The 12,183-nt window shown below is 43.3% G+C and overlaps 1 protein-coding gene across 13 annotated transcripts in view; it reads left to right on the top strand.

Annotated features, from left to right (window-relative positions):
• The window catches only part of LMO7 (LIM domain 7), an 824,605-nt gene that overhangs the window by 708,014 nt on the left and 104,408 nt on the right, over positions 1-12,183 (top strand). For 9 of the 13 annotated variants that reach the window (XM_069639151.1, XM_069639149.1, XM_069639153.1 and 6 more), the window contains 2 exons: positions 2,097-2,258; positions 6,418-6,581. In XM_069639151.1, the coding sequence (XP_069495252.1) occupies positions 2,097-2,258; positions 6,418-6,581 (326 nt within the window). The remainder of the gene's footprint in view (positions 1-2,096; positions 2,259-6,417; positions 6,582-12,183) is intronic. The other 4 variants (XM_069639161.1, XM_069639155.1, XM_069639156.1 and 1 more) reach the window with 1 other exon arrangement.

Below are 12,183 nucleotides of genomic sequence, written 5' to 3'. Positions count from 1 at the left end.
ACTGGATTAACACAATAGAGACAAAAACTTGTATCCCGACTTGATCTAGGTGGGATGACAAGTGGAGTCAATCGAATCCCAAAATATTTGCAAAAATTCCCATCTCGAGGTCACTGCTATCACTTCTTGAGGCTGCGCCTTAATCTCCTGCCCACCAAGGAAATGCTATTTCTAAAACATGACAAAACAATTTAGGATAAAAATTGCTGATTTTGCAACACTGCATCAGAGTCGCTAAAACATTTACTCTCTGCATGTCTAGCCACAACGGCCCAACGAAGTCTATTCCTGGGAAAATGTGCTCTAATTAATGGAAACATGGAGGAATGGTGGCTAGCGTTGCTAGCTGGGTCAGATTTTAAGCTGACTTGCACAGTAATTAGCTACTTGGACAATCTCTTGCAAGGTAAACCTTGATGTGGTCCAAAAATTGGCTCTAGCAATTGATCTGCTGCTAGGTCACTTCAAGGACTCAGTCTGAAAGCAAATGATTTAGTGTCCAAGTGAACAATTTGAGCTGATTACTTAATTTTTAAGTTAAATAATTTTCTTCTAATTGATTGTCGTGAATCGATTACTAATATTGTGTGACATGGAAATTGGTTTGAGCTGTAAAAGAAAGTTTCTAATAAACTAAAACTTTACAATAAAACAAAAAAAACATTCAGCAACTGGGAACCTCTCCCAATCAGACCGTAGTCCTCTGCCCATTTATATGTCTTCCTATGTAGTCGCTTCCCTTTTCTTTTAATGTGCATTAAACGAAACTATCAAGCACCACCCATTTGCAGAAAAATCAGGTGCAACCTGTTTTGTCCTTCACTGAAACTTTTACTCTTGGGTACTCCCCAATAACCCCCACTCGAAGTTCAATTTCAGGAAAAACACACGAGGAATGGTAAGAGGGCAATCTACAAGAGCCAGCAATACCATGCCATCCATTTCCTCTAAACTTTGAATTCTCAGAATTCAAAGTGTTGCGAAAAATGAAATTGGCACCAAGACCAGTGTGGATAATTTACTTGGTGATTCAAGCATATAACCCTTTTTATCACATGCTTTGTCACACAATCTGTGGTCATTCCTATGTTTCCGAAATTCTTTTCCATTTCATGCAGAGCAGCATCAAACAAACCTTCCTTGGTGCTATTTGTCCCATTCCTTGTAGAGATTTCCAGAGTACCATATTAGAGTACCAGACGGTTTACCTTGGAATAATAGTCTTCCGTCAGCTAATTTAGGATTATCCTAAGAGGCCTTTTTCCATCCCTGTGGTTTATCGGAATAAATCCAGGCAAAACCTGGAATGTTCTGTCAATTCGTCCACACTCTAACACTTATTTAATACATTTAGATGTGTGTGCCGATACAGTATTTTTTCCCTGTGGGAGAGTTGCTTTTCACGCCAAAATCTATGCAGTGTTGTTTTTAGTTATCGGAATGGTCTCTTAATGCAATCGCCCCCACACTTGTTTTCCTGCAGTGATTAAAACTCCAAAACGCACTCTAGGTGATCATGGGTTTGTAAAGTCCTCTTTCTCGATACTAGAAAATATTGACTACAGTGATTGGTAATGATGGCAGCTGAACCTTTGTCTGAATCCCTATGCGAATATTGTAATTGCCATTTGTTTAGCACCTTTCACCATTGTTAGGGTCCCAACGCGCCGTAGGTTCAACGCCCTTGGAGGGCCAAAGTCCAGGTATGGGAAATTGGTCAGAGGAGTTTGTGTGTGTGTGTGCATTTTAGCCAAAGTGAAGTCTGGTAGGGGTGCTTGGAAGTTGACAAGAGAGTGGAAGATTAGTATATTTAGTAATATGAAGAAAGATGCACTATGTGTAGTAGAATGGACTTCGGAGTATTTCACACTAAAAGTCCACATTGTAATAGTCATTTCCTAATTAAACAATCTGTCTTGAAGACAAATTGCCACATTGTTTCAGCATTAAAGTAACATAGGACTGATGATTTAGCATAAATCGCCAACTTTCAGAGGGCAAAATAGGTTATGTACACGGTTTCATTTTTCTTACTACCATAGTGAAACATATTTTGATTTTTCAAAATGTTTTTTCTCATAATTTGGTTCATACAGGTAGCCCAGCAGAACTTTCTCAGTTGGAGGTAGACGATGAGATCATTGCTGTTAATGGCACACACGTTTCGCAGATGGATTATAGAGAGTGGAAGGACGCCATGGACAGTGCCTTAGAAACTGGAAACCTTACCATGGATGTCCGGCGATATGGAAAAGATGGTGAGTGAATGCGTTTGTTCACTGATGCCTCTTTTACTGTGCTGGTGGACTTGGTGAACTTGCTGGGGCTGATGGAAATCTTAGCACTGTAGGCTTTACCTGCGCCATCTTTGGCACATCTGAGTGCTTTGGTGTTAACATGCGTTTGTGGAATTTAGAATAACACACCTCGGATATTGTGGCTTTTGGCCTGAAAATAGGGATTGCGGGCACTAAGAATACTTTACTAGCAAGTATACCCATTTCAGCTCCAAGTTTAAAGGGCTCTTGTATTCCGATGAGCAATGCATTTTTCTTTTTGGCCAAACTATGTATTCACACATGAAAAATGGTATGATTTTGTAAAGGTTGAAGACATTTGGTTAACTTGTTCTCAGGTTTTTAGCTGCCAAAATATAAAAGCATGCAACACCTAAACACAAAAAATACTTTGGCGGGTGATTTTCCTTTTTTACCTAGTGTTTTGTCCCATTATGCAGTCTTTCTAGCTACCCTTGAATTTACCATTCGATCGTAGCAAGGCCATGTAACTCATTGAAAACAATATGAAAACTCATCAGTCTGGTGTAATTCCCTTTCTGAGCCCACCAATATTTCACGTGTTGTACTGCAATGCTCTACCTCCAATGTATTTTCTGTCCTCAAAGTGCCTTCTCCTTGCTGTGCTTCTTTGCCCAATGATTTGGCCATTAAAGATGCTCTCTCGAGTCTGGCACTATTCCTGACTGAAAGGCAACTGCCCAATAGTGAAGTAGGTAATTTGTTTAATGCACATCACCAGTATTTGGCCCCTAGCACTGCTTATAGCATGCAGTGCCTCTTCAATGGACTCATTTGAAAGTGTTGCGTACCCACGGTCGTATAGGTGAACATCTCTCTGTAATTCATATGAAAACACAACCAGCTGTTCTTGTACCGTTTGTCTTCAGAGGGATGAACGTAACCATGACAATCCGTTATCAATATTTCAAAGAACCCCCAATGTCCGCCATTCAAAACAGTAATTGAGTTGGGGCCTATATAGCACCAGCCAGTTCAATTGAGCATGTGCATATAGTCCTCATGGTGTGGCGTTTCCCAGCTTTACTACCCCATATAAATGCGTTTGGAGTTGAGAAGGCTGAGATGTGGGCCTCAAACATTCAGCATGCATCCATTGATGTAATAGGCCGAATACTCAGATTGAGTAGCTGCATTCCCCTTTACTTCTAGTTCCAGTTGGGCTGCATTTTCTGATAACAAAGCTTGATCTAGCATTTGACGTCACAAGCTTGGGTGGTGGTTTACTGAGGAAGGAAGGGCTGAGATATTCTCCTGAACTGGCAGGATGCCTTTATTGGATGTGGAGTCTAGATAGCTGTATTCTGAGTTTTGTGCATCTCAGAACTTGAACCTATCACACAGAATGTATTGTCCTGGACAGAACGGAAAGATGAATCCATACAAATTATACCCTACCAGCATGCCTAAGGCATTGCACACTTTGTGCAAAGGAAAGCATTTTTGATTCAATCTTTTTGTTTATATCGGACCACATATAAACATGATTCAGTGATCCTTTGATGAACTAATATTCCCGCCTTACTGGTACTATGGTGGTCTCATCCTTCAGACACATTGAGCGTCTGAAACGCAGCCTCTTATCGGAGAAGATATATTTCAGGATGTGGCTCCGGAGGATCATTGGAGAGTTAACATTCTGTACTCTTAACCCAGAGAGCAAAGTAAGGCTCACAAGTAGAATTGTTTTATTGAAACATACAAAATAGTAGCATTGATCCTAGTTTTAGGCTATCCCCAATTTAGTTTGTAATCCTGACATTTTACTAGAGTTTACTCTTAGACTACAAGCCTAGTAGTGTAGTTGAAGGTAGCCGCTGACTCGTGAGACCAAAACAGTCTTCTTTGATGTTTTATCTTAATTCTGAACAAATAATTTCTTTCTCTTTGGTCATGCTGTATTCATATAAAATATATTCTTAAAAAGGAAAACCTGTTCAGGGGTTTTCTTTTCTGTTTTCTAAACCATTGTTTAGGTACCTATCCTTAACAAATGTCTTGGAGTGCGCTTTCTTTTGTGGCAGGTTCTCTGTTCTGATTGCAGCGCTGTGGAAACGTATTTCCTTCTGCCTCAGTAGGACGGCCTGAATTTCAATCCTGCTGCTCCTTTTGTGACTAAGGTTTTATCGAAATATATGACCAGATAGAATTCTGAAGGTTGATTGTCTTTGTCTTCACAAAATCCTAGCAGAAGAGGCAAGTTCACAATGTGTGGAGAATTTTCGACTTGTATTTGACACCTACCGAGTCTGCACAATTGGTATAGGATCTGATGGAGTAGAGAGCTGCTCTCTAGAGCATCTCTTGGTATTGTAGCCTATTGGATTCTCGGTTGTATGACAGATGGTAGACTTGGTGAACCTTGAATGTTACAATAGTTGCATTGTCATCCAAGCTCAGTGGTTTGTCGTAAATATCTGTTGGTTTTTCTTCTCAACAGAATGTCTGCTTGCAACGACCAACTGACCTATTTCTTTGGGTTATTGCTACAGGGTCTCCTTTCCCATTTAGTACTTTGGATGCGGTTTCTCTCTTTTTTGGGCAGTACTTGATACTCTGTTCAGGAATATGGCTCCTTGCAGACTATCCATGGATTAAGTCAACCTCTAGCTGCCTGTTCAGTTGGGCGGCTCCATGTTCTCGTAGGTGAGAATGCTGGAATGTGTGGAGGAGCCTGTTCCATGTGGGGCAGGCGAAAGGGACAAGTCCTTTTCTAAGCTTCATTTTTCAAGACTAGGGGAAATCTACAGTCTTTAGTGGTCAAGAATCCCAAATATAGCTTCATGCTATGACAATATGTTGTTACTGCCAGTCTATCAGATGTCTGTCACATTGCCAAATGCTGCACTGGATTGTCAAGTGGGATGTAAAGTGCTTGTTGTAAAAGCAATACACAAATTGGCCCTCAAGAGAGGGCTACTGAAGATGCATTCATCTTGAGGCACCTGAAGAGCATCCTAAAAGACTGCACAAGAAGGGAGATACCTTACAGTACAGTGAAACACTCATGTCGTTCCCAGCAGGAATTAACTTCCAGCGATTACCCTAAATGAAAAAGAATACTGCAATAAACAGCAACAGGAAAGCAATCAAAGATCGCATTTTCAATATTTTTATTTGGATTAAACATTTCATTTTTTACTTCTGTCAACTTTCTTTATGCAGACCATATGCTAGTTAAATAAAGGCAAAGAAAGTTAACTCAGAAAAAAGACTTGCCGAATCCATTTTGCACATTTAAATTGTACACATTTCAGAACACTGTCAAAATAGTGTCATGTAATTTAACCATCAAGAGCCATTAACAATCTTATTGTACATGCTATGTTGCATGTGAAGTAACATGCAGGCAGAATCGGGGCTCACAATATCTACTCGCCCACGCATAGTCGAGATTTTAGGAAGGCATAGTTGAATATTTGAATGGGACTCAACCTTGCTGGCTAGTATGGGGATGTTTCACACTTGATTTGACATTCACTGCAAACAAATTTTCTTTGTCGTAAATGGCGAAGGTTCCACTGTGCTTGGCTGGCCTCTAGGTTGCAACGTTGCACCAGATATGAAGTGTGTGGAAGGTGACGGGCACCATTCTGCAGGAAGCACTGGTACATATTTGTTCACCTATCCCAATTTTCTCTAAGGTCAAGTATCCAAACTAAGGAACATGACCTTAAGGTTTAATGTGTATTTTAAGAATTGGCAAGGTTGAGAATGCTAGCAGCAATGTTCATCAAAATGAACAATGGCGCTGACTGCTTGAGTTCATTTGGTCTTAATCCTTCTATTATAACACTGTGAAAAAAACACTTTCACTAAATCTAGACATATATTGGCAGTTCCTTTGGTGTATTTAAATATGTTCTGATTACCTGCTAGTAACGTGATTGAGACAACTAGTAAGTTAAAGAAGTATTCTCTGTTCTTGCATGTTTGGGGAAGGTGGTCTGCTTGCAAAGCCCTTACTAAACATTTCTCTTTCCTTACTAAACCTTCCACCCTATCAGTTCTGTGTTAATGTCTCATGTCTGTGTTTTCATTAACTTTATTCTTTGTACCTCATTGTGCCTATTGTCTGAAATCATTGCTTGCCACTCAGATTGGGGCAGAGACCAACCTTCCCTGCCATACTCAAGCCATAAAACACTCAATCTTACCAGTATGGATACCAAACTTGTAGGTTCTCCCGAAAATAAATGGATTGATGCAAGTTCCAGATCCTCCCAGAGTGCAGCTCGTGAACCTGCAAAGTGGCCCAAAAACGTGAGTAGTATTTTGTTTTTTCTTCTAAAAAATTATTTTGGACATTAATTAGCCCGCATATAAGTATACAGAATCAGCTAATCAAATCTAGCTTTATAAAACTTAGACTGGAAATTGACTGAATGTGAAAACCATTCTGACTGATCATATGCACAGTCCTGTGTTTAAACATTACTCATGCTGTGTAACTCGTTCCATTACCAAGGACTCTTGGAACACATTGCCAAATGCACATTTTTGTTTTGTTTTTGGGGTGTCTGGTTAAGATAATCGCAAGTGAATAGCTGTAGACTAGTGAGGCAGTCTTGGGAGCTGCCTTTGACATGTGGTCTATGCACATGAGCCTCAATGTGGTTAGCTGAAAATGTTCATGATCTGGCATTTAATTCCGTTTTTTCACATGGGGTAATAGTTCATATTTGAGACGTCCAGTGAGCATTACATTTAGGTTAATTTGGAGTGGTGTGTGCCGGGACCGGCATTTAAAGATGGGCACAAGAGAACATTAGCATCCCTGTCAATCTTTGTGCTCTGGTTCTGCTGGCGGTATTTGCAGCGTCGGAAAAGTAGCCTTTTTAAAGTGCCTTTACTGGCTTTACTTTAGGGGAGGAAAGGGGACCTCCTATATTCTGCTTGCATTGCATTAATTATTTCCTATGTTTCTCCTATATCTAATATTTATAATATGACACGGTTTGAGAAAACCGTTTATACATGAAACAAACTGTAGTCAGTTGCCAGTTCCTCTAATATCACAGCACTGCAGACTTGCACACTAAAAAAAGCCTGAGCCATCTGTACAATCCACTGATATCAAGACCAACATGGACTTACTAAGCATAATAAATGTTCTAAGGCGAGGATACATACGCCATGCGTTCCGTCCCGTTACTGGGACTTTCTCAGGCGAAAGTTACACATTTCGATATCGGGCCCTCTTCTATTTTCCTAAACCACAAAGTCAGCTGCTATCGCGATAATCATGTGACAACCATCTAATGAACATGAATGTCACTGCCAACGTTGCAACCACTTTAACAAGGTGTAGTATACATGGAGTTCTTTCTGTTTTTTATTAGAACGAGCAGGCTTCCAATAGCTGTTCGTTTTACAATATCTTTTAGCTGACTGTGTTGTAACTACAAAGTCAATTAAAACATCCTAATACTCTGCCCACTACAGATAATATCTGCATGGCTCACCCTATCCAAGCTTACATCATGAAGCCAGAGGGGCTGCGGCTCCAGTCCTGCTCTTCAAAGTCCTGCCCAAGGGGGCTATATACCTTTTTTATAAAATGCTATGTGCAAACCTTCTACAACATATAAAAACAATGTAATAAACATTGTTTTATGACAAAAAAGTAAAGTTAAAAAGATGTGATTCTTAAAAAATTTAATCATGTTTATGGTTAGCTAAAATATTGTATGTGGTGAAAACACATTGCAAGAAAGTGTGTGGGGGAGCGAGGGGTGGTAGCATCTGACTAATAACGCATGTACTTTGCCTCAAACCAGGTCTTTGCAACCATACAAGGCACGGTGGAGACCTACACAACACGTTTGTCAGCTGAGCAAGTTGAAGATTTTCTTTTTCCTAGCACCTCTTTCTGACGATCTATCCATGAAGATACTCTTACGTCCTGTCACCTTTCCTCCATACTGCATGGGCGTCCCTTCCAAGGGATAGGAGACGGAACCTTTTTCACCAGAAAAAAACATCTTCCCCCATTAAATTTAGAGGTACGCAGGGGTGCGGCCCCGGGAGCAAGTGCTGCCCTGACTCTGCCCTCCGGCACCACACCTCAGTCCCCTTTTCCGCGTCGATGGGAACGGGCCAAATTCACCAGCGCTCCTGGGTTTGGCTTCAGCCATGTAATTCAATGTATGGATACTTATTCTTTGTCTTTTTTGTTTCTTTTATCATTCCGGTACTCAGTCTTCGGGCGTTACGCTCCTCCCCAGCGCATGTTGACTTCTACTGGGTTCAGCAGGTGTACATCCTGCGACGGGCTCTTCCCGACTAAATGCCCCCACTCCCTCTGCCTACGGTGCCTTGGCTCTGACCACGAATGCCAAGCTTATACTGTATGTGATGCGATTTCTTCGAGGTCTTGGAAGAACAGACTGGCCTTCCATCTGGAGGGAGCTCTTCCACAGATCGCCTCCAGAGGACCTTTAGGACTTTGTCTGCCATCGATCCAGGCCCAAGGTAGGGGCTGCTCCTTTTCCAGTGCACCCCACAAGGGAGACTCCTTCCCAAGGACTCGCCCGCGCGGGAGGGGCCGCTCCAGTCCTTGCACCAACACATGTAACAAGGCTTTATCAGCTACCAGCCAACAGGCCGAGGGATCTGTAGAGCCTCACGGTGACAGTGTTGAGGAACCGGAAGGTTCTTTTACCGGGTCTTCACCCGAGGGGCTACGCCCTAGTACTGGCAATATGTGTGAGGGGGCGCCTTTACGCAGTTCTACTGGCAGATCCTCAGAGGGCGAATCTGCTGGACAACCTTTACGTTGTCTGCCTGGCCAGCATTGGTTATTCTCCATATCGTGCATTCCAGCAGTAGAGGATTCAACTCCACTCTAGCATTGGAAAATCTCAATATACAGATGAATGAACACAAACAAGTGGAAGTCCTGTCACTACAGGTCAATTGTGTCTGCATAGCTGCCACAGCTGTGGCAGCATTTCAATGTGAAACTCCAAAGAAACCTTTTTGCAGGAATGCACTACGATTTGGTGAATCACCAATGCTAACCAGGCAAACAAAGTAAATGTCCGGCAGATGGTTTATTTGTTCAGTTAAGTATAAAGTGTAAGGCACCCACAGTAAGGAGACGGACGCAAAGGTGACTCTGTCGCAAAATCGAGGGGTTTCACTGCCTCTACAAAACCAAGGGGGCAGTCGTCAGGTCGTCCCAAAATGAGGTTCACTGTCCTTTGTACAAAGTCTATTCTGTCCCTCACACTCGGTTCCAAAAAAACTATGAGAAGAAAATATGTAGGTCGCTCTTCTGCAGCACTCTTTGCCTTGATCCCTCACTACTTTAGTGTAGGGATAACCGTGTCAGAGAGAATAAGACCTTCCCTGGTCTTGGTGATGCCAGGGGGACAAGACCTTCCCTGGTCTTGGTGATGCCAGGGGGACAAGACCTTCCCTGGTCTAAGTGGCTTTGGTACTCCCCTTGATACGTATGGTATTGGTCTCTTGCCAAATGGATCTGTTTTCAGTGACCCCTGTGGTTCTTTTCCCCTGCCAAATCTCGATTTCCTTTCCCCCTCTTCTGGGTACGAGGAGCAATGGGACTCTCTCTCGTGGTTCTTTTTTTTGGACCTCTAAGTTGGTTACTTTTCATCTCCCCAGTAACTTGGGGCGAGGGGTTATTTCGCCTATGTCTATCCAGGTGGCGTGTAGCCTGCTAGCTCTTCGTGTCTGTGGTAATTATAAGGGGATTGTTTCTATCCCCTTCTCGCCTTTCCCAATGGTTTGTGCCTTCCACCATCCCCAATGTAATTTGTTTCTCTGGTCCTTCCCCCCCCCCGTTCTCGGTAACCAGTATTTGTAGGGTTTTTCCTGGTTACTCGCATCTTCTCGGGACCCTCTGTGCCGGCATTCTCCTCAGAGCCGCGGGGAATACCCCAACACTTCTATCGATTTTGCAAAGGCCGGTCGCTTCCGGCTTCCCTTTCTCTGGCGTGGGGAACGCTGTCACCCCGAACAACCTGACGTCCAGGAGGCTTCTCCCTGTGTCTCACGTCTCCGCGAATTTGTCCGCTGCAAGCCAGGTTCCTCTCCACGATCCCGGTAAGTGGCAGCGCTTGGCTCCCGCCTACGAGTGATACTCCAGCGGCTTTCCCCTTTGCTGCTAGTCTCTCCCCTAATCTGATTCCAACTTTCCTTCTGACTCTCCGTCTGACATTTCCAGTTCCTCTTGATGTCACAACTCCTGTTACAACCACTCCGGTAGTCTCTGCTACCAGCTCTCCCCCTTCGCCGCCTCCAACTAGTACTTCCACTACCACCACCCCGGCTTCCACCCTCCTGACTATTACCCTCAGCTGCCTGACCTAGTCCCTTTTCTCTCTTTTCGTCATTCTCTTTACTGAAGATAGAAATATGACTGATATTCTGTTCCGGGCCATATGATGATCTTTACTCCAGCCAAGTCCTCCTCGTCCCAGTAATTCTAATGAACTTCGTCACACAGAAGTACATATACCCGTAAGGAATCTCTGAGAAGGATTCTCACAGTTTAGTGGGAATTCCTAAACGTTCTCGTGGTTTCGGGATAGGAGATGTATTTTGTTGGTACCTAACGGAGATGAGGCACTCCGAGTCGTCACAAAAGATAGCTCAGTTTGTTTACCCCATGTCGATACTGGTTTTTCTGTTCCCTTGGTGTGCTTATTCGGTCAAAGATGTGGCCTACATAAAGATCTAAAGATTGAAAGGGCTGGTCTCCATCATGAAATTAGTCTTGGCTATTCTGATTTTTATTGCATTAAATCTTCATGGATAGATCATCAGAAAAAGTTGCTAGGTAAAGAAAATCTCCAGCGGCTCAGCTGACATGGTTTGTGTATGTCTCCACCGCACCTTGTGTGGTTGAAAAGACCTGGTTTGATGCACAAAATGCTTTATTGGTCAGATGCTACCACCCCCCAACCCCATTTTCTTGTAAGGCTTTTCCTCCATATGAATGAATACTTTTTGGGCTTTCTACATTGTCCCAGAGCCAGTCAGTTTTTAGGTTAATGTGCCTGTACGATTGCTGGTTAAGAGAAAAAGCCATTAGAAGTTGGGGGTTTCCTCTTGGTACTTATCATGTCTACATCTTTTTCTTGTGCCTCGGCCCTCAGGCAGGATTAGCTAAAGGGCTTCGCTAAAGGGCATCCATGCAGATGCCATGTGTCCATAAGGGAGACTTGTTTATTTTGTGCATAAAAGAATAACATATATGCCCAATAAATCAACTCGAATGAATTTACGCAGAGTTCAATTGGCGCTGTCCAGGGCAAAGGAAATACCAGCCCCACTCGCCCTCCTGGCAGTGGACTTTGAAAAGGCGTTTGACTCTGTGGGGTGGGATGCTCTGTGGGAGATCATGGCTAGGATGAACCTGGGGCAGACATTTATATCATGGGTAAAACTCCTATATGCATCCTCCGGAGGCCACGTGAGGGTGAACGGCAGGTCCTCCAAATCATTTCCCTTGGGTCGGGGCACGAGACTGGTGCCCGCTATCCCCACTCCTCTTCCTCCTGGCCATCGAACCGCTAGCGATTGAGCTTGGAGCTAACACCAACTGGACCGGTTTCATTTGGCCGGGAGGGGAGAAGACCACCTTCCGCTCTATGCGGATGACCTGCTCATATACCTCAGTAACCCAAGCATCTCGTGCCCGGCTGTCTCCCTCATTCTCAGGGAATACCAGTACTTTGCGGGCCTAAAGGTTAATGAGGCCAAAACCATCTTCTTCCCGATTCAGGGTGGCGAGTCTGCGATCCCGGAGACCTGCCCATACCATGTCTCTATCAGGGAATTTAAATACCTGGGTATACGGCTGGACCCGATGCTCGATGGGTTCCTCCGACTTAAC

This window comes from Ambystoma mexicanum, chromosome 7q, assembly GCF_040938575.1.
Source record: "Ambystoma mexicanum isolate Mex_15411 chromosome 7q, UKY_AmexF1_1, whole genome shotgun sequence".
Taxonomy (NCBI): domain Eukaryota; kingdom Metazoa; phylum Chordata; class Amphibia; order Caudata; family Ambystomatidae; genus Ambystoma; species Ambystoma mexicanum.
The sequence above is the reverse complement of the archived record's forward strand: the minus strand, read 5'-3'. Positions and strand labels throughout refer to the sequence as shown.